Source organism: Enhydra lutris, unplaced genomic scaffold (genome assembly GCF_002288905.1).
Source record: "Enhydra lutris kenyoni isolate GAN:26980312 unplaced genomic scaffold, ASM228890v2 scaffoldscaffold93, whole genome shotgun sequence".
Lineage (NCBI taxonomy): Eukaryota > Metazoa > Chordata > Mammalia > Carnivora > Mustelidae > Enhydra > Enhydra lutris.
This window is the reverse complement of record NW_019154177.1, coordinates 4,107,918-4,129,387: the sequence shown is the minus strand read 5'-3', so window position 1 is coordinate 4,129,387 and position 21,470 is coordinate 4,107,918. Positions and strand designations below refer to the sequence as shown.

The 21,470-nt window shown below is 43.5% G+C and overlaps 1 protein-coding gene across 1 annotated transcript in view; it reads right to left on the bottom strand.

The window, feature by feature from the left end:
- Positions 1-21,470, bottom strand: part of LOC111138609 (KIAA0319 ortholog) — a 66,210-nt gene that overhangs the window by 25,281 nt on the left and 19,459 nt on the right. Inside the window, 5 exon segments of the mRNA XM_022490622.1 lie at positions 123-351; positions 10,988-11,120; positions 14,097-14,163; positions 14,417-14,576; positions 15,791-16,920. Of these exon segments, the coding sequence (XP_022346330.1) occupies positions 123-351; positions 10,988-11,120; positions 14,097-14,163; positions 14,417-14,576; positions 15,791-16,920 (1,719 nt within the window).

Here is a 21,470-nt window from a genome sequence, read left to right as displayed (position 1 = left end):
GGGTAGGTGGTTGGTTAGATGGGTGGGTGGGTGGGTGGGTAGGTGGTTGGTTAGATGGGTGGGTGGGTGGGTAGGTGGATGGATAGACAAGTAAAAGTCTGAAGGCAGGATAGAGAACTTGCCTGCATGGCCACCTCTTTGCTCTCACTCCCTGGACCCAGGGACCACTCATAGACGACAATCTGGTGATCATCACTGCTCTGGTTTCCATTCAAAGTGATGGAGTTTTGGGGCAAAGTTATGGTCTGATCTGGTCCTGCATTAGCAACTGGAGGATGGTCCACAGCACTGTTGACTATGAGGGCTGCAGTTGTGGAGTTAGTGGCTCCATCCGAGTCTGTAACAGTCAGTCTACAAAAAAGAGAGGAAGCCATCATGCTGCAAGAAGATGCCAAATTTTAACGACAAATGGTCCATTTAGTCTGCCCACAATACACTTCTCAGAAAAACTCAGCAGAGGTGTAAACAGAAATTTGAGGATGAGACCGTGAAAGAACAGAGCACCTGAGGTTTTTGGTTTTTTGTTTTTAATTTGCTGCTGTTGGTTTATTTTATTTTTAGCTAGTAATACAGTCACATGATGGAGTTTTCTCTTATATGGGTTTCTGACTAGTCTTGGAGATGCCAGATGAAGAAGTCTTCCTCAACCAACACGGGAGCCTCCCTCTAGTACCTGAGACAAAGAATGTGTTGGGTTTAGGTCCTGCCTTCAGGTCTGAGCACATGGAGATAGTACAATACTCATCAATTTTCATCTACAAAGCTTTTGAATTTTTTTATTCTAGAGGACTTAATACAATCATGCTTTCAGAACACTCCCTGCAGACACTCCTTGAGGACCTCCTGTGGTATACTCACTGCTGATGAGGTCACAGATCAGGAAATATGATCACTTCATCCGTCTGGGGTAAAGATGCCAGTTCTGAACAGTGATGAATTCTATACAGGTGTTAACAGGAATATGATAATGAAGCTATGGGAAGAACACAGGATTACGTGTAGTGAGGTCTGTGTATGGGGCATGTGCATTCTGTGTATCCTTTCACACTATCCCACACACTCCATACAACCAAGATCCAAACTCTGGTTCTGGCTCTGACAGCAAACCAAGCATCTGAGGTCGCTTCTCCTCAGCCAGGGTGTCAAGACACATCCCGGGCCCCTAAGGGAATTTCTTCATGGTTAAATGGGGACAGCAGCAGTAACTTGACTTAACCAGATGATGAATTAAATAAAAATGAAATGGGAAGGAGTTAAGATGGCAGAGGAGTAAGGGTACCGTATGCTTGCCTTGTCACTCAAACACAGCCAGGTAAATAGCAAATCATTCTCAACACCCAGGAAATCGATCTGAGGGCTGAGAGGACAAACTGCCCAACAGGAGGGAGAAGAGAGGTCACATCTTGGAAGGTAGGAGGTGCAGAGATGTGATGTGGGGGAGAAAAGAATCCCAGGTGCTGCAGAGGGTAGGGAGCCCTGATCACAGAGGGGGTAGGGAGAGAGAGAGAGAGAGAGAGAGAGAGAGCACGCGCGCAGCACACAGGGGATTGAACAAGAAAAATGCTTCCCCAAAGCCAATGACTGGGAAATCGAGAGAGGCTGCTTATTGTGAGTTTTTACAATCAACGGAGCTCGAAGACTGAAGTTTTAGAAGTCTGCCTACAGCCAGAGTGGAGCCTAGGGGCACAGCGGTGCTCCTGTGGAGGAGGGCAGAGGCCCAGGAGTGGGCAGTGTGGTCTGAGGACCCCCTGCATTGCACTGGGAGGGAGAGCCCCCCTTCTTGGAGTGCACTTGGGAGAGGCGGCACTGCCTCGAAGGGGACAAAGAGATGGTGGGTGCCATTGCACTGCCCCACTCATTAGGGGCAGAGGCACCTGCTGATGGCAGCTAACCTGGATGCCAGCTCTTTGCTGTGCTTTACTCCAAACCCCAAGCACCTGTACATTCCTGCAACTGCCCTCCTGGGATAAACCCCTACCAGCCCCAGTGCCCCAAAACCCCCCCTCCAGAGGATCATTGTGGGTCCTGCCAGTGCTGAGTCCCAAAAATTTGGAGTTTTGAAACTCTGCCAGGTGCCAAAAGTAAAACATAGAAGCAATGTGCCACTCAGTGGGCAGCAGCTCTGACGCAGACACGGTGAAGGCAGAGATCTGAGGGATACCTGGCACATGAGGGGAGATTCTTCATTCTTCTGTGTGGGCTTACTGAGCAGTGGGGTGCAAATTCACCTGTCGCGGACCAAGGGAAAGGGTAGATGCCATTTTTTTTCCTCCACCCAACAGCACCACTGGATTTCAGTGAGCAACAGAGTGCCCCCCTCCTCGTCCCCCACCCCCCACTGCCAGGGGAGGCTGGAGCCACCTACACCAAGCCCCACCCCCTGCCCTCTGCAGGTGCTTCAATGCTAGAGCAAGTATGCCTAAGAGTCAGGGCAGCAGGCCTCTCCCACAGAAAACCAGCACAAATTCCCCGTATGCACCAAGTCCACTGATCAGAGCTCTGCAAAGCTGCAGCTCTAGTGGAAACAGGATCTGGCCTTTTTTAACAAGCAGATCAAAGCATACCTAGTTAAAACTTGACAACACTGGACAAAGTCCAAACACTCCTTAGTGCCGGCAAGGAAAAACTCAGCAGAAGGCTTACCTGGGGGAAAGAGCAGCCAAAATACAGCAGCAGAGTGCATGTAGCACAGACCAGACACACTTTCTGAAGCACCAGGCCCTGGACAGTACATGACCTCTTCTTACAAAGCCATTATTCTCAGGAGCAGGAAACATAACAGGCTTTCCTAACACAAAGAAGAAGATACAGACCTAGCCAAAAATGCCAAGACAGAGGAATTCATCCCCAAAAAAAAGAACAAGAAAGGGACATGGCCACAATCTAATCAATATAGATACAAACAATATGCCTGATCCAGAATTAAAAACAACAATCATAAGGATACTAGCTGGGCTTGAGAAAAGCATAGACTATATCAGAGAAAAGCATAGACTATATCAGACATATCACTATATGTCCCTTACCACAGACATAAAAGACCTAAAAACTACTCAGGCCAAAATAAAAAATGCTATAACTGAAATGCAAAACTGACTAGATGAAATGACCACAAGGATGGAAAAAGCAGAGGAGAGAATAGGTGACATAAAAGACAAAATTATGGAAAATAATGAAGCTGAAAAGAAGAGGGAAAGAAATATATTAGATCATGAATGTAGACATACAGAGCTCAGCAACTCCATGAAGCACATTATCATTTCACATCATAGGAGTCCCCTAAGAAGAAGAGTGGGAAAGGGGACACAACGTTTATCTGAGGAAATTATAGCTGAAAACTCCCCTAATCTGTGGAAAGAAAAATACCTGCGATCCAGGAGGCACAGAGAACTCCCATCAAAATCAACAAGAGCAGGCCAACACTAAGATATATCACAGTAAAATTTGTAAAATACAGAGATAAGGAAAAAATCCTAAAAGCAGCAAGGGAAAAGAAATTCCTAACATACAAGGGAAGACAAATATGGTTAGCAGCAGATCTACCCACAGAAACTTGGCAGGCCAGAAGAGAGCAGCATGATACACTCAACATGCTGAATGGGAAAAATACACAGCCAAGAATACTTTATCCAGCAAGGCTGTCATTCAGCACAGGAGAGATTAAAGAGTTTCCCAGATAAACGAAAACTAAAGGAGTTCATGAACGATAAACCAGACCTACAAGAAATATTAAACGGGACTTTTTTGAGTGGGAAAGAAAGACCAAAAGCAACAGTGGGAAAGAAAGACCAAAAACAACAAAGACTAGAAAGGAGCAGAGAAAATCTCCAGAAACAATGACTCTACAGGTCATTAACTGCATATCTCCCAATAATCACTCTGAATGTAAATGGACTAAATGTTCCAATAAAGAGAAATAGGGTATCAGAATGGATGAAAAACAAGACTCATCTATATACTTTCTATAAAAGACACATTTTAGACTCAAAGACACCTCCAGATTTAAAGTGAGGGGATGGAAAACCATATATCATGCTAATGGACATCAGAGGAAAGCCAGAGTAGCAATACTTGTATCAGACAAACTAGATTCTAAAACAAAGACTATAACAAGAGATGAAGAAGGGCACTATATCATAATTAAAGGGTCTATCCATCAAGAATATCTAACAACTGTAAATATTAATGCCCCCAACTTAGGATCCCCAAATACATATAGCAATTAATAACAAACATAAACTCATTGATAACAATACAATAATAATAGAGCCTTGTTGGCACTAAGTAGTGTTTGGACTTTGTCCACTTAAATCAATGGACAAATCGTCTAAGCAGATCAACAAGGAAACAATGGCTTTGAATGACACAGAGAACCACATGTACTTAACAGATATATTCAGAATACTGTATCCTAAAGCAGCAGGATACATATTCTTCTTGAGTGCACAAGGAACATTCTCCAGAATAGATCACATACTGGGTCAAAAATCAACCCTCAACAAATACAAGAAGATTGAGATCACACCATGCATATTTTCAGACCACAAGACTATGAAACTTAAAGTCAACCACAAGAAAAAATTGGGAAAGACCACAAATACACAGAAGTTAAAGAACATCCTACTAAAGAATGAGTGGGTTAACCAGGAAATTAAAGAAGAAATCAAAAAAATACATGGAAGCAATTGAAAATAAAAACATGACAGTCCAAAACCTTTGGGACGTAGCAAAGGCAGTCCTAAGAGGGAAATATATAATAATGCAGGTATTCCTCTAAGAAGCAAGAAAAATCTCAAATATACAACCTAACTTACACCAAAAGAACCCAGAAAAGGAAGAGCAAATAAAGCCTAAACCATCAGGAGAAGGGAAATAAAAAGATTAGAGCAGAAATAAATGATATAGAAACTTAAAAAAAAAAAAGAAAAGAAAAAGAAAAAAAAATCAATGAAACCAGGATCTGCTTCTTTGAAATAACTAATAAAATAGAAAAACCCCTAGTCAGACTTACCAAAAACAAAAGAGAAAAGGTCCAATTAAATAAAATCACAAATGAGAGGGGAGAAATAACAACCAATTCCAAAGAAATACCAAAAAAGTGTAAGAGAATGTTGTGAAAAATTATATGCCAACAAACTGAACAACCTGGAAGAAATGGATAAACTCCCAGAAACTTACAAATTACCAAAACTGAAACAGGAAGAAACAGAAAACTTGAACAGACACATAACCAGCAAGGAAATTGAAGCAGTAATTACAAATCTCCCAACAAACAAAAATCCAGGCTTCCCAGGGGAATTCTACCAACATTTAAAGAAGGGTTAATACCTATTCTTCTCAAACTGTTCCAAAAAATAGAAAAAAGAGAAAACTTCCAAACTTACTCTCTGAGGCCAGCATTACCCTTGTAGTAAAATAATAAAGACCCCGCTACACAAGAGAACAGGCACTATAAAAGAGAAATCAGCACGCAGAAGCTGTCACATTTCTATACACCAATAATGAAGCAGCAGAAAGAGAAATTAAAGAGTCAATACCATTTACAGTTGCACCAAAAACCATATGATACCTAGTAATAAACCTAACCAAAGGGTAAAAGACCTGTACTCTGAAAACGATAGAACATTTATGAAAGAAATCAAAGATGACAGAAAGAAATGGAAAAATATTCTATGCTCATGGATTGGAAGAACAAATATTTTTAAAATGTCTATACTACCCAAAGCAATCTACACATTTAATGCAATCCCCATTAAAATACCACCAGCATTTTTTCACAGAGCTAGAACAAATAATCCTAAAACTTGTATGGAACCACAAGAGACCCCAAGTAGCCAAAGCATTCTTGAGAAAGGAAAGCAAAGCCTAGTGGCATCACAATTCTGGACTTCAAGCTCTATTACAAAGCTGTAATCATCAAAACAGTATGGTATTGGCACAAAAGCAGACAGATCAGTGGAACAGAATAGAGACCCCAGAAGTGGGTCCTCAACTCTATGGTCCACTAATCTTCAACAAGGCAAAAAAGAATATCGAGTATAAAAGGACAGTCTCTTCAACAAATGGTGGTGTAAAAATTGGACAGCCACATGCAGAAGAATGAAACTGGACCACTTTCTTACACCACGCACAAAAATAAACTCAAAATGGATGAAACACCTAAATGTGAGATAGGAATCCATCAAAATCCTAGAGAGCACAGGCAGCAACCTCTGTGACCTTGGCCAGAGCAACTTGTCACTAGGCACGTCTCTGGAGGCAAGGGAAACAAAAGCAAAAATGAACTATTGGGATTTCATCAAGATAAAAACTTCTGCATAGCAAAGGAAAAAGTCAACAAGACTAAGCTACCTATGGCATGGAAGAAGATATTTGCAAATGACATATCAGATAAAGGGCTAATATGCAAAATCTATAAAGAACTGATCAAACTCAACACCTGAAAAACAAATAATCCAATCAAGAAATGGGCAGAAGACATGAACAGACATTTCGGCAAAGAAGACATCCAGATGGCCAACAGACACGTGAAAAAGTACTCAAGATCACTCGGCATCAGGGAAATGCAAATCAAAACCACAATGAGATATTACCTCACACCAGTCTGAATGGCTAAAATTAACAAGTCAGGAAAGGACAGGTGTTGGCGAGGATGCGGAGAAAGGGGAACCCTCCTACACTGTTGGTGGGAATGCAAACTGGTGCAGCCACTCTGGAAAACAGTGTGGAGATTCCTCAAAAAGTTAAAAATAGAGCTACCCTACAACCCAGCAACTACACTACTAGGTATTTATCCAAAGGATACAAAAATACTAATTCAAAGGGGCACATGCACCCCATTGTTTATAGCAATATTATCAACAATAGCCAAATTATGGAAGCAGCCCAAATGTCCATCGGCTGATGAATGGGTAAAGCAGATGTGATATATATACAATGGAATATCACTCAGCCATCAGAAAGGACGAATTCTTGCCACTTGCAATGATGTGGATGGAGCTAGAAAGTACTATGCTAAGTGAAATAAGTCAGAGAAAGACAAAATTATATGATTTCACTCATATGTGGAATTTAAGAAACAAAACAGATGGACATAGGGGAAGGAAGAAAAAAAAATTAAGAGAGAGGGAGGCAAACCATGGGAGACTCTGAACTACAGAGACAAACTGAGGGTTGCTGGAGGGCAGGAGAATGCGGAGGATGGGGCAACTGGGTGATGGGCATTAAGGAGGGCACGTGATGTAATGAGCACTGGGTGTTACATGTAAGTGATGAATCAATGAATTCTACTCCTAAAACCAATATTACATTATATGTTAGCTAACTAGAATTTAAATAAAAAGTTGAAATTAAAAAAAAAAAATAATCAAAAGCACCTCATAAAGTGGCATGGACATTGGTGAAGTTACAGACTGAGTATCTGTGTCCCCCCTGCTTAAATTCTTATGAAGAAACCTAATCCCTAATGTGACCGGTACTTGGAGTGGGGCCTTTAAGAGGTGATTAGTTCATGAGGGCAGAGAATGGGATTAGCGCCCTTGTAATAGACCTCAGAGACACCCCCCACCCCTCCTGCCATGTGAGGGCACAGGGAGAAGACGGCCACCTATAAACCAGGAAATGGGCCTTCACCACACACCCAATCAGCCAGCACCTTGATCTTGTACTGCCCAGTCTGCCCTTGTACTGCTCATGAGAAACAAATTTCTGTCATTTAGAAGCCACCCAGTTTACAGTATTTTTGTTATAACAACCCAAACAGACAACGAGTGTACAAGCATCTGTCGGAGCCCCTGCTGCCAGTCCCGCTGCGTACACACCTAGAAGCGAGACTGCAGACACGATAATTCCACGGTGGATGTGTGAGGAGCTGACACGCTATTCTCCACACGGGTGCACCATTTTACTTTCGCACCAGCAGCACCCAAGGATTCCCAGGACACCACATCCTCACCAACACTTATTTTCCTTTTTTTTTTTTTTAAATAATGGCCATCCTAATGGGGTAAACTACTTCTTATGCTGAGATTTCGAATAAACCAAAACAAACGTTTTCATGACACGTGTACAACGTAAAACACTCCAGAGCACCTCTGTGAACTGTTTAGTCAAAGATGAATCCAGTCAGATGCTTGGGAGTTTCTAAACCTACGCAGACTTCAGGAGATTCATAAATATATGGACGCATGGACAGGTGGGCTGCTCTGAAACCAGTAGATTCTTAATTGGGTATATGAGACCTTAAAAACATAGTTACGTCAGAATATGTAGGATGCAATTAAAGAGTACTTAGAAGAAAATGAAAGTTTTAAAAGCTTTACAGACATTTAAGAACGATCTAATATGAATGATCCAAGATTCTACTCTAAGAACTTAGAAGAACAAAGTGAATCAAAAGTTAATAGAAGTAAAGAAATAATAAAGATATGAGCAGAAACCAACAACTTAGACAAAATTAACACAGCTCTGGTTAGGGGTTCTGTGGAAAGATAAACAAAATTAACAAAATTCATAATTAGATTGATCAGAAAAAAGAGATAACATAGGTCACCAATAAAGTAAATGAAAAAGGGCTTATCACCACAGTTCTAATGGGTATGAAAGGATAATATGAAAATACTATAAAACCCTTTGTGCCAACAAATTTGACAAATTAGATGGAACAAATTTCTTGCAAAATACAACTTACCAAAAACCTACACAAGAAAAAAAAAAGCAACAGAAAATATAAATAGCCATACAACTATTTTAAAAATTGCATTTCCTATCAAAAACTTCCCCAGAAAGAAAACTCCAGACCCAGTGATTTCACTGGGAATTCTATCAAACATTCAAGGAAGAAATACTACCAGCTGTTAACAAATGTTTCAGAAAGTAGAAGAGGATAGATCATAGGTCACCTTGTTTCATTAGGCCAGTGTGATCCTCATACCCAAAGTTGACATAGACATTGCAAAAAAAAGAGAGAACAGCATTAACCAATATCTCTCATGTAGACAAAAAATCCTTACCAAAATATTAGCAAATTTAATCCAATGCTATATAAAAAGGATATCATGAGCAAATACCATTTACCCCATGAATGCAAGGTTGAGTAAACATTAAAAAACACCACACAATACATAAAAGTAACTCAAAAGACATCATAGATCTAAATATAAAAACCTAGAACTATAGAAGTTCTAGAAAAAACATAGGAGGAAATCTTTACTATCTTAGGACAGGCAAAGATTACTTAATTAGAACACAAAAAGCATGAAAAAGAAAACAAATTGATGAATTAGACTTCATCAAAACATAAAATTCCTGCTCTTTCCAAGATTAAGAAAATACAGTTGATCTTAGCCAAAAGGTTGAGAAGCTATTGAAACATTAAAAAAATAAAAAAAATCATATACTGGCAGGAAATATCCACACATATATAAAATAATGGGCTTGTTTCAGAATGTATAAGGACTTGGGGCGCCTGGGTGGCTCAGCCGATTAAGCCTCTGCCTTCAGCTCAGGTCATGATCCCAGAGCGCTGGGACCGAGCCCCATGCTGGGCTCCCTGCTCAGCAGGAAGACAGCTTCTTCCTCTCCTTCTGCTGCTGCTTCCCCTACTTGTGTGCCTAATCTCTCTCTGTGTCAAATAAATAAATAAAAACCTTTTAAAAAGAATGTATAAAGACTCTTAAAACTAAATAAGACAATGCAATTTTTTAAATAAGGAAAGGGGGGGCACCTGGTGGCTCAGTTGATAGAGCATGTGCGATCCTTAGCCTTAGGGTTATGAGTTCGAGCTCCATGTTGGGGTAGTTCACTTAAAAAAATAAAGGGAACATTTAAAAAAATAAAATAGGAAAGGGATACTTCACAGAATAAGTATATGAATGACCAGTAAGCAGCTGAAAATACGCTTAATATCATTAGTCATCAAGAAAATGCAAATTAAAACCATAATGAGATACTACCACTCATTAAATTAAATAAAAAAGACTGACTATAGCAAGTATTGGTGAGGACATGGAGACTGGAACGTTCATATACTGAAGGTGGGAATGTACTTTGGTGCGCCCACCTCGGGAAAGAGTTTGGCAATTTCTTAAAATGTTAAACACAAACTTACCTTAGAACCGGACCTTCTCACTACTCCACAATTTACCCCACAAAAATGAAAATATCTGTCTATGTGAAGACTTAAAATAAAGGTCAGTGGCAGCTTTATTTGTAGTAGTTCAAAGCTGCAAACAGCCCAGATGTCCATACTGGATGGAAGGATAAATAAATTGTGGCACCCACAGATTTGGAATAGTACTCAGCAATAAAAAGGAACAGACTCGATAGAGACAACACGAATGAATCGAAACCATTTGCAGAATGGAAGACAACACGGGTAAAAAGGAGTACATATCACATGATTCCATTTATGTAAAATTCTAGACAGTACAAAATAATTTAAACTGGCAGAAAACAGTTCGGGGTTGCCCAAGGAGAGAGTGGAGAGAGAGACAGAAACCCAAGGGGCGTGAGGAGACTTCCGGGTTGAGGGGCATGTTTCTTATCTTGATTGTGATGGTTTTCCGGAGATTCCCATGTCAAAACTCATCAAGTGTTATACCTTAAGCATGCACATTTTATTACACTTCAGTTGTATCTTTAAAAGTTATGAAAAGAAAAAGATTAAGAAACACATAAATCATACAACCCTGCTTCACTCTGAAGATACACAATTTCTGTCACATAACAACACAGCAAAAGATGCCATCCGTGGACATTCCTGACAACCAAAACCAAATGTTTCCAACAAACAGGCACTTCCAATCCAGAATCATCCATGAGTATGTCAGTCGAAAGTGGTTGTCAACCAAAACTCCCAAGGAAACGTAATGGCCTTGACCTCTTGGTCACAACAAAAAGAAGCCCAGCGTAGGGCAGAGGCATCAGTTTAAGCAAAGAGCCACAACACAAGTTTGGAAAGCACAGCAAAGGTAGGGAAACCACTTGCCTGAAAGTGTAGTTTCCAGGGATGAGGTTAGACAGATGGAAGACAGGGGAGTCAGCTGGGGTCTTCTTCTCTCGGGAGGGGCCACTAATTTCTTCCCAGCGATAACTCACGATTTTAGTGTCATCTGTACTTTCTAGAAAGATTTAAAAATAAGTGAAGGCTAATCATATGATCTCTCTGATATGAGGAATTTGAGAGGCAGGGCAGGGGGATGTGGGGGATAGGGAAGGAAAAAATGAAACAAGATGGGATCAGGAGGGAGACAAACCATAAGAGACTCTTAATCTCACGAAACACACTGTGGGTTGCTGGGGGGTGGGGGGCTAGGGACAGGGTGGCTGGCTGATGGACACTGGGGAGGGTATGTGCTATGGTGAGTGCTGTGAACTGTGCAAGACTGATCAATCACAGACCTGTACCCCTGGGGCTAGTAATACACTGTATGTTAATAAAAATAATTTAAAAAATAAGTGAAGGCTAGAATGAAATGCCACAACAGTTAAACATAAATTTTGTAATTTATCAACGTCATGCTTAAATTTGTTTTTGCATGAAATTATTTAATTACATAGATTTCAATCGATATGTCTTATGTGCTAGCAGGAGGACTTCTTCTTCTCCCTAAACTGTTATCACTATATTCCTCCTGAATTTCCATCAGATTTGAGTGAGGCTGTTTTCACTCAGTTGTGAACTAAAACAAAAAAACAAAAAAAACAAAAAAACCACAGTGCCAGGTGTTCTTGCTTTTTTAAGAACAGGAGTCAAGCAGATGTACCACATTGAAATGCTACTTCTACTCATCTCAACAATGCATGTGATAACTTTCTAGCATTTTCCAAAGGTATCTGAACTGACAGACTGATAAAGAATTAAGAGATGTGGGGCGCCTGGGTGGCACAGTGGGTAAAGCCCCTACCTTCGGCTCAGGTCATGATCTCAGGGTCCCGGGATTGAGTCCCGAATCGGGCTCTCTGCTCAGCAGGGAGCCTGCTTCCCCCTCTCTCTCTACCTGCCTGCTTGTGATCTCTCTCTGTCAAACAGATAAATAAAATCTTTAAGAAAAAAAAAAAAGAATTAAGAGATGCTTACATATAAATATAATACACCTTTCCTACCGACATCATTAAAGTGTAAATCCACAGAAAAGGAATATCCTACAAGAAAACTTCCCTTTTCTGCTTTAGAAGAGAGCAAAAAAAAGTGTTACATAGAGTCACAGAGACAGAGCTGAAAGGGACCCAGCTCCATCTAACTCAGTTAAAGAACAAACTAGTTCAAGTGACAGATTAATCATCCCAGTTTCCTGTACCTAAACCGTCCGGCGTTAGAGAAATCAAAACGTGCTACGTTTCCTCATGTAAATATTTTCATCTAAACTACGCTTTGTTTCCATGCTGTAAGGAGGAAATAAATGTAAGGAAGCTATTTATATCTGAATGGGTGCAGATGATCACGTCAGTGTGACTTCTGTGTGTCTGCAGACTGCGAAGCGGAGCAGCCCCAGCAGCGGACGGACAGGTACCCTTCTCCCACCAACCAACGCAACTACTCTGGATGCCACAGGGTGTGTTAGTAGCTTTGTGGTTAAATGTACATGAATAGAAAGACCGGGTACACTGAGACCGAACATATCTTGTGGTACACGGTCATAGATCTGCATCTGTCTATATTAACATACTGTCAAACACAGGGAATGTTTTCATCCACTCTCATGTGCACAGACGCCCGGAGTCAGACGCGGCCCCTCTCACACGGAAGAGAAGGAATGATGTCCGACTGAAGGAACAAGCACTGCCCACCCTAGACGAAGGCAACCATTCTTCTGTTTGTTTAAGTGATTTTCCCGTTGTTCATCACATATACCTCATCAAAAGGAGATTCTCTAAGAATTGCTTTACTTCCAGATCAAACAGCTAGGCCCTGAAGAAGTCTCCATGGACAGCCGGGACACAGGTGACTGCAAGGTGAGCACGGGGCAGGGGCTGTGACAAAGGGGCCCAAGGGCTGTGAGCCACACACATCCAGTTGTCCTAGTACTGTTTGTTGAAAAGACTATTCTTTACCCCATGGAATTTTCTGGACACCTTTATTTAATACAATTGTGTTATTTTATTTTTTTTTATTTTTTTTTAAAGATTTAATTTATCTATTTGGCAGAGAGAGATCACAAGTAGGCAGAGAGGCAGGCAGAGAGAGGGGGGGAAGCAGGCTCCCCACTAAGCAGGGAACCCGATGTGGGGCTCGATCCCAGGACCCTGAGATCATGACCCGAGCCGAAGGCAGAGGCTTAACCCACTGAGCCACCCAGGCGCCCCCAATTGTGTTATTTTAAATACTTTTTTGGTGAGAGAAATCTTTGTTTTTGTCATTAATTCCAAGCTTTTTACTTTAGGAGAATAAAATTATATTTCTTATGCTGCAGATCTAATGTTTATCAACACGAATTCAAGGATTATTTACAACTCCCTTCAGTTCAAAAAAACTTAATTAGAATGTAGGGCAAAATTTGTATTTCAGTGTAAAATAAACTACTGTCTATAGGTTCTCCCAGTTCTCTGGTTCTAGACTTTCTTGTATTTGAGCTATTGTACAACTTTACTAGTTGTAGGTAACTGATAATACTGCAAAATAACTCTTGTCTATAGACATGTAGACTTTCTCCTAGAAAAACCAGTTCTGGGGCGCCTGGGTGGCTCAGTGGGTAAAGCCTCTGCCTTCAGCTGGGGTCATGATCTCAGGGTCCTGGGATCAGGCCCCACATCGGGTTTTCTGCTCGGCAGGGAGCCTGCTTCCCCTGCTCTCTCTCTGCCTTCCTCTCTGCCTACTTATGATCTCTCTCTCTGTCAAATGAATAAATAAAATCTTTAAAAAAAAAAAAAAACAGTTCTACCTCCATTTGCATATTTATTTCAATGTTCTAGATCTATGAATCTGGGGTTCAGTGGACTCGCTTGTAAAACAATTATAACTGATTAACTCATTAATTGTTGGGGGAGTAGAGACAAAGGAAGTTTTCCAAAGGATTGTCAGAACTTAAAGAAGACTCCCAGGGTCCTGGAGGCCAGCCTAGCCTGAAGCTAAGGTGGTTTTTGACTCTAGCACTAGCCTGAAGACAGCTGGGAGTTTCCTGGAGGAATGTCACACTCTGCCCGCCTCCAGTATTCGTCAGGGGGCTGCAAGAGGTAAGGACATTGAATTTTATCTGAATTTCCTTTTGCCTCTGTCCTGCACACCAGGAACTGCTGGCCATCTGGACCACAGCCCCCCATTTGACTGGAGCCCTTACCCTGGTTCGGGCCCAGGGGCAGCTATAGCCCCCATGAGCTGAGGTCTGCCGGTCGCACCCCTTCCCCAGCCCGGGTTCCACATTGGGAGATGCTGGAATTGCGCCCAGGACTTCTCTTGGCTGGGGCGCTGCACTGTCACCTGCTCACTGAGGCTCGAGTAAGGCGTGCGCATGCTCGTCTTGCTCTGAGCGGACGCAGCCTGGCTGAAAGAGGGAATCTCCACATTCGGGAGCGCTGGGTGCGCAGGGCACAGCTGCTGCTCGCGTGGAAGGACTACAGCCCCGAAGTCACAGACGCCTCTGCCAACGGCAAACTCTTACCAACACAACCCCCTTCCAATCCTTTGGAAAACTTCCTTTGTCTCTACTCCTTCAACTTCAAAGTCTATTACCAATGGCTCTTCACAATCCCAGTGCAGCTCCTTCTGCCCAAGGGTCCTGTCCCAGAGCCTGGATAAAACCACCTCTTTTGCACTGAAAATATCTCAAGAATTCTGTCTTTTTTTTTTTTTTTTTATGGAACGCTTCACGAATTTGCGTGTCATCCTTGCGCAGGGGCCATGCTAATCTTCTCTGTATCGTTCCAATTTTAGTATACGTGCTGCCGAAGCGAGCACGCAAGAATTCTGTCTTGATGGTTTGCTCTGGGACCTCACCGATCACATCAGTTCTCAGTGTGGCTAATGATTCCAAACAGACGGAGAGCTTCAGAAAGCAAGTGAGACCGGGAGCGTAACACCGGGAGAGCCGAGTCCAGACCTAGGGAGGGTCTCCTGAGGCCCTGGGGAAAGGCAAGAAAGAGAACTGAGAAAGGAAGGGGTCCACGAGTGCCGTGGGCCCACAAGTGCCATGGCTGTGTTTCTCATGGTCCCTGAATGCCGTCAGCAGGGCACCTTGGGCCCCCAACCCTGTGACTGCCGCCAAATCTGTTAATTAACAATTCCAGGTTTCCAGCTGGCTCAGCAGTGGAGCATGTGACTCTTGATCTCAGGGTTGTGAGTTCAAGCCCCACATTAGGTGAAAAGATTGGTTAAAAATAAGATCTTAAAAAAAAAAACAAAAAACACAATAATTCAACCAAGGGTTTTTGAGATCTAACTGGGCTTACTGAATGATTCATCAATTGGGCAGCGCCCTATCTAGCAATAGTAAGGAGCTCTAAAGGGTTACAGGAAGGATAAGTTTTTAAATGCAGGACAAGGCAATTGTAAACAACAACAAAAAGGGATTATTTCAGGGAAGGTCCCCTCCCTTTGGAGAACCAGAGGATCTCATTAGGGGCTTACCTCACTGGTGCAGGCTGGGAAGTTGGAGAAGGACGGACTGAGACTGCGTCCCTGGGGAAGGTTAACCGCAGTCAGGCTGGGTATTAAGCCCTGGTTTGGGGAAGGGGCCCTGATGACTGCACTTGGAGCCTGGGAGTTTTCTCTGGGGAAGTGTGCCGTGTCTACAGACCGGCTGCTGGGACGTCTGTAGATCCTTATTCCCTGGGGATACTGGGAGAGGCATCCCACGGGAGAAGTGCCGAGTCATCATCATGAGATGACTGGCTTGTGAGGGCAGAAATGTGTTTCTTTTTCACACTCTGGTCCCGAAGGCGCAGCAGAGGAACAAGATGCGTCTGGCTCCCGGAGGCTGTGAGGGTTACATTCTGATGTGTCCAGCCCCCGGCCTCCCGCCCGCACAGCCCCTCCATGCACCGCCCACCCTGAGCTACCCAGCCCACCTCTTCCCCAGAGCCACTGCTAGATGCGTCCTGGAGCCCAACAGTCTCCCTTCCCAAGGCCTCTCTGGAAGGTGGAGCTGTCACCCAGGGCAGCGACGTCCTGCTCTCCGAGGATCGTTTTGGGGCCGGGGTCCGTGCTGACCCATTCAGCGGATGGAGCACAGGATCCTTCTGCTCCTGGGCGGCCCCGGGCAGGCCGTCTCCAGCAGAGGGGCTGCCCGGGAACAGGCCCCAGTCCATGTACTCGTCACTGCCTCTGGGCTCCTGCTTGCTGAGGGGCTGGAAGGGGTCCTGCTCAGGGTCCCTGTAGTCATCGGAGTACTCCGACATCTCCTCTGGGCCCCACTCAGGGTCCTCCTGCTCCTCGGCGGCCCCGGGCAGGCCGTCTCCAGCAGAGGGGCCACCCGGGAACAGGCCCCAGTCGGTGTACTCGGCACTGCCTCTGGGCTCCTGCTTGCTGAGGGGCTGGAAGTGGTCTTGCTCAGGGTCCCTGTAGTCATCGGAGTACTCCGACGCCCTTCTCAGGCGGAGAGCGGGGCCCAGAGGAGACAAGTCCTTTCTGAGACCCTCAGGAGAGTCCCCCCAGAGTCCCGAGGGGGACCTCCTGCGGAGCACCATCTCCCTGTAGCGGAGGAGCTGCCAGGGCCTGCGGGCCGGCCTGCCCACGAAGGTGAGGTAGGACCTGACGGAGCCCATCTCCCTGGGCTCGCAGCTCTCGGAGCGCGGGCAGCTCACCAGGTAGCAGCGGCCCTCAAACCACCAGGCCAGGTCACAGAGGGCCAGGTCACAGCACGCGGCCGTGCAGTCCGCCACGGGGCTGGTCTGAGGCACCCATGCGATTCGGGTAGTTTCCAGGTTTGGTGAAATGACGGCATTGGCGAATGTCCTCCCCTCGCTGCACGGGGCCACAGGCACAACCTGCAAAGGACACAGTCTCTGATGAGGAAAGGAGCCAAGTCGTGTCTGGCCAGCCCATAAACAACCAGCATTTCCAGCAGAAATTCCCCTGCTGTACCTCACAGTACCCCCCTCATTGCCACACCCATCCACGCGTCCTCCTCCTGTCCCGCCCCTCCACCCCGTACCTGTCCTGACACTCACCCACCTGCCCACTGGATGCTCCATCCTCTCTCTCTCCATGTTCTCTCACTGGGGCCCAGAAGAATCCTTTTCCATCTGTTGCTGCTTTTCTATTATTTATAATATTTTGCTCCTCACCCAAAATTCAGTTATAAAGGTTTAGTTTAGGGATATCACATTATTGCTGTTGTTAAACTGATTTCTTTAAAGGATTTTATTTCTTTATTTGACAGAGAGAGACACAGCAAGAGAGGGAGTACAAGCAGGGGGAGTGGGAGAGGCAGAAGCAGGCTTCCAGCTGAGCAGGGAGCCCACCCCACGTGGGGCTCGATCCCAGGACTCTGGGATCATGACCTGAGCTGAAGCCAGGTGCTTAATGACTGAGCCACCCAGATGCCCCTGATTCTTTTTTTTTTTAATCTCACAGGTTATTCTGATGATAGCTCAACTGACAGGGAAATATCAAAGGAGAGAAAAACTTGTCCTCAGTACAGGTCTGTAACAACTAGTCTTTTGGTTTTCTTTTTTTGCTCCCCCTCTAGAATTTTTAAATAATTATTATTTTTTATTATGTTAGTCACCATATAGTACATCATTAGTTTTTGATGTTGTGTTCCATGATTCATTATTTACATATAACGCCCAGTGCTCCATGCAATACCTGCCCTCCTTAATACCCATCACTGGGTTTACTTTTAAAGACTTTTATTTAGCAGAGAGAGAAAGTGAGAGAGCACAAGCAGGAGGAGCAGCAGAGGGAGACAAAGAAGTGGGGCTCGATCCCAGGACCCTGAGACCAGGATCATGACCTGAGCTGAAAACAGCTGCTTAACCGACTGAGCCATGCAGGCACCTCTGCAGCAACTAGCTCTAATCAGATTCTAAATAGCTACAAATATTTCCAGTCAGCAAACTGGGCAAGTGTGAGGGCAATGCTATCCCCCACCCCAGCTGTGTTCTGCAGATGCAGTGGTGCAGGCCCATGAGACACAGTGACAGCAAGTGGCACTTTCAGAACCTTCTGCAGCAGTCTCTCATTCCCCGAAAGCCAAAGGCAAAGTCACTTTTATTCTTTGTTGGTAGAGGTCTCTTTACTTGTGAGGGCTCGTCACTGACAATTTTTTAAACTACTGTTACTTTCCTCATAGTGACAATCAGAGAGCACTTCTAACTGGAGGGAAGAGAAATGGAGTCCCTTTTATTTTTACCTGTGTACACATGAGCATCATTATACACTTTTAAGAATTGGTCAGTGTCAAACACTGGCTCTATAGGAAAGTCTAATTGGTCCAATTTAAGAGGAATTAGATGTAATAGATATGCATCTTTCCAAATGAATAAGCTAGCAAGGAATTATTTTAATTCAACTGGAAGGATATTTTCTCAAATGCAAATCTATTTAGTAGTTTCAGCTTTTATTTTCTAACAAAAAGCTTAATATCAGATATAGAGAGGGAAAAAAGACCTCCAGCTGAACATAAAAAAAAAATCTCTAATTAAAACCAAGTGATGAAGGGTGTACAGCAGACAGTTAATCTCTGACTCCCACCTATACTCTCAAAAATACTGCCTTTATTTGTAAAGATACCACTACATCTCTGAGTGGCCTTTAAATGAAGACCCACGCTAGAAACTTCTTTCAAACACACATGGTAAGATGTGCTTCATTTCCCTGGAAAAATTGTGAGGTCATCTTCTTTTGGACAGTGTGAGCCACAGAAATGGCCTTGTTTCATTTCTGGTGTTGGCCACCAGGCAGCTCTAAAGCTACTTATAAAACTGTGTCAGAAACCACTATCCAGAAGGCAGGCTTTGCTCCTAAAGCAAGCAAACTGTTTCAGTGTCTACAGAGAACTGGCCATGGCAGAAGCCTTGGAAGAGCTTAAAGCAGTTTTCAATCAGGTGGAAACTGCCATACACTTCTGGGAGTTCATAATCCCTTTGTTTTGCAAAAACATCACCTGAATGATCTGTATGGACAGAAGTACCTAACGCAGAGGTCTTAGTGCTCAATGAAGAAGTCTGAGAGGGTTTCTAACAACTAAACCATGCTTCTCTTGGGCCAAGTGGCCGTAATTACTTCAGACTCTCTCAGACTCACTCCACGAAAGCTCTTGAAGAGACCAGAGAAGACTCACCCATGTTCATACCCTCTACCATTGTCCCCGCCCAATCTAGGATCATAGTCACTCCATGATTGCTGACAAATCGGTAAAATCGTTGGTTAGCATTTTGTTAAAGGTAGAGTGGACAGAGAGGGAAGACAGGCAAACTGCACATAATGTTACTAATAAAGTAATTCAGGAATTTTAAATTAATGGAAAAATTACAAGAAAAAGACAGAAAGGAATGAAAAAGTGGGGATTTGGGAGGGGAAAAAAAAGTGTTCAAATATTAGTAATCTCTGGGGGAATGACAGGGCTTCTCCAGTGGCAGGGTTTTCTGAGGGGGCCCCTCCATGCTCTACAACAGTGCTTCTAATGGTGTAGCTGCTTCGGACCCCTGAGCCACACCTGCTAGGTGTTCTGGTTCCGTAGGTCTAAAGCAGAGGAAACTGCATTTTAACAAAGATCACTCTCCGTGTTAAAAAGAAACAGGCCCAAAATGGAATCACTTATGTTAAGCTCTACTGAGATGACCTATTTGTAACTGCAGATTCTGCCTCTTCCACGAATGCAACTGAAACTTCTCAGTCTGGACAGTGTAGATCCTACACCTGAAGTCATCTGCATGGTAAGACTCTGACTTCCCCTGAGAAAAAGTGACCTTGCCTACTTCTCCCTGTAAAATCATTCCATTTTGTACAGCTCCTTCAAGCTCCCTTCTACCTTCTCAACGGAATGCTGCCCAGGTCACGAATCCTTGAATAAAGCTAATTAGATCTTTAAATTTACTCAGTTGAATTTCTGTTTTAACATAGGTAAACCTCATTATGGCTTCACCACACTTGGATAATCCCCGCGCACAAACTTAGGTTCCCCGGCCCTATCTCTACTCTCAGTCCTCGGTAAATTCAAACGGGCCAAGCCAGGACACCAATCACCAGCACTGCAGCTCACCAGTGATTTCCTGTCATGGGTATTTCCACACTGAGCAAGCAGAGCAGAATATATGAAAATAAAGATTTATGATAAAAGAGTGTGGTCATTTGCTTTCCAAAAAGATCTATTATGCAATTATTTTAAATAAATATATAAAGTTTTCCTAGTATATACAAACTGTGACCTTATGTTTTCAAAAATCGTCATGACAGGTGTGCCTGCGTGGCTCAGTGGGTTAAAGCCTCTGCCTTTAGCTCAGATCATGATCCCGGGGTCCTGGGATGGAGTCCCTGCTGAGCAGAGAGCCTGCTTCCTCCTCTCTCTCTGCCTGTCTCTCTGCCTACTTGTGATCTCTGTCAAATAAATAAATAAAATCTTTAAAAAAAATCATCATGACAATAAAAAACTATTTAAATTCCCATTTCCAGAAAACCACTGGCGCATGAGGTTGGACTTTATGCCTTTTACATGTAAAATAATTCTGCTGGGAAGCAAACACATAGTACCTTCATTTCAGGTTGATCTGAGTTGTTTCGTTGTTTATTACTTTCTGAAGTAGAGGTCAGTGATTCATCCGTCTTACTTAACACCCAGTGCTCATTACATCATGTGTCTTCCTTCATGCCCATCACCCAGTTACTCCATCCCACCACCCCCAATCCCTCCAGCAACCCTCAGTTTGTTTCCTATGATTAAGAGTCTCTTATGGTTTGTCTCTTTCTCTGATTTCGTCTTATTTTATTCCTCTTTCCCTTCCCCTAGGTTCATCCCCTAGGTTTTGTTTCTGATCTGAGTTGTTTAAGCCAAAGACAGGAAGCTCATGTGTGATGCTAGGGTCTCCAGGGTGAGGGTTTCCTACCTGCAACAGTGGCCAGCAGCAGTAAAGAGGAGAGCACACTGGTGGGGGGTGCCATTCCGTCTCACACAGTGGATGGAGTCCAGCTTCCAAAGAGACCCTGGAAGGCCTCTGGTGCAGGCTTCCTTTGATGTTTCTTAGGAACTAGATTTGAACTCAAGAACTTCAAAGGAAAATCAGAAAGCAGACAGGAAGAAGAATAAGTAAATGAGAAAAAAGAAAAAGAATAGGTAAATGAGGAAACACACAAGATAATTTCTATGACTTATCCATCTCACTGGGAAGCCTATCCTGTTAACACCTCAGGGTCATATTCCAGGCAAACCGTCCACTCTAAGTTTGTGCAAACAGAAAGGACAATTCCTGGGATGAGGCAGAGGCTTTCACGCTTTTGTAGGGTCCAAGGGCAGGCAGCCCCAAAATGGGCCACTTGTGCATGAACACTGTTTTGAGTTAAAAGCAATCCAAACCCAGCAGATTCAGGAGAAACT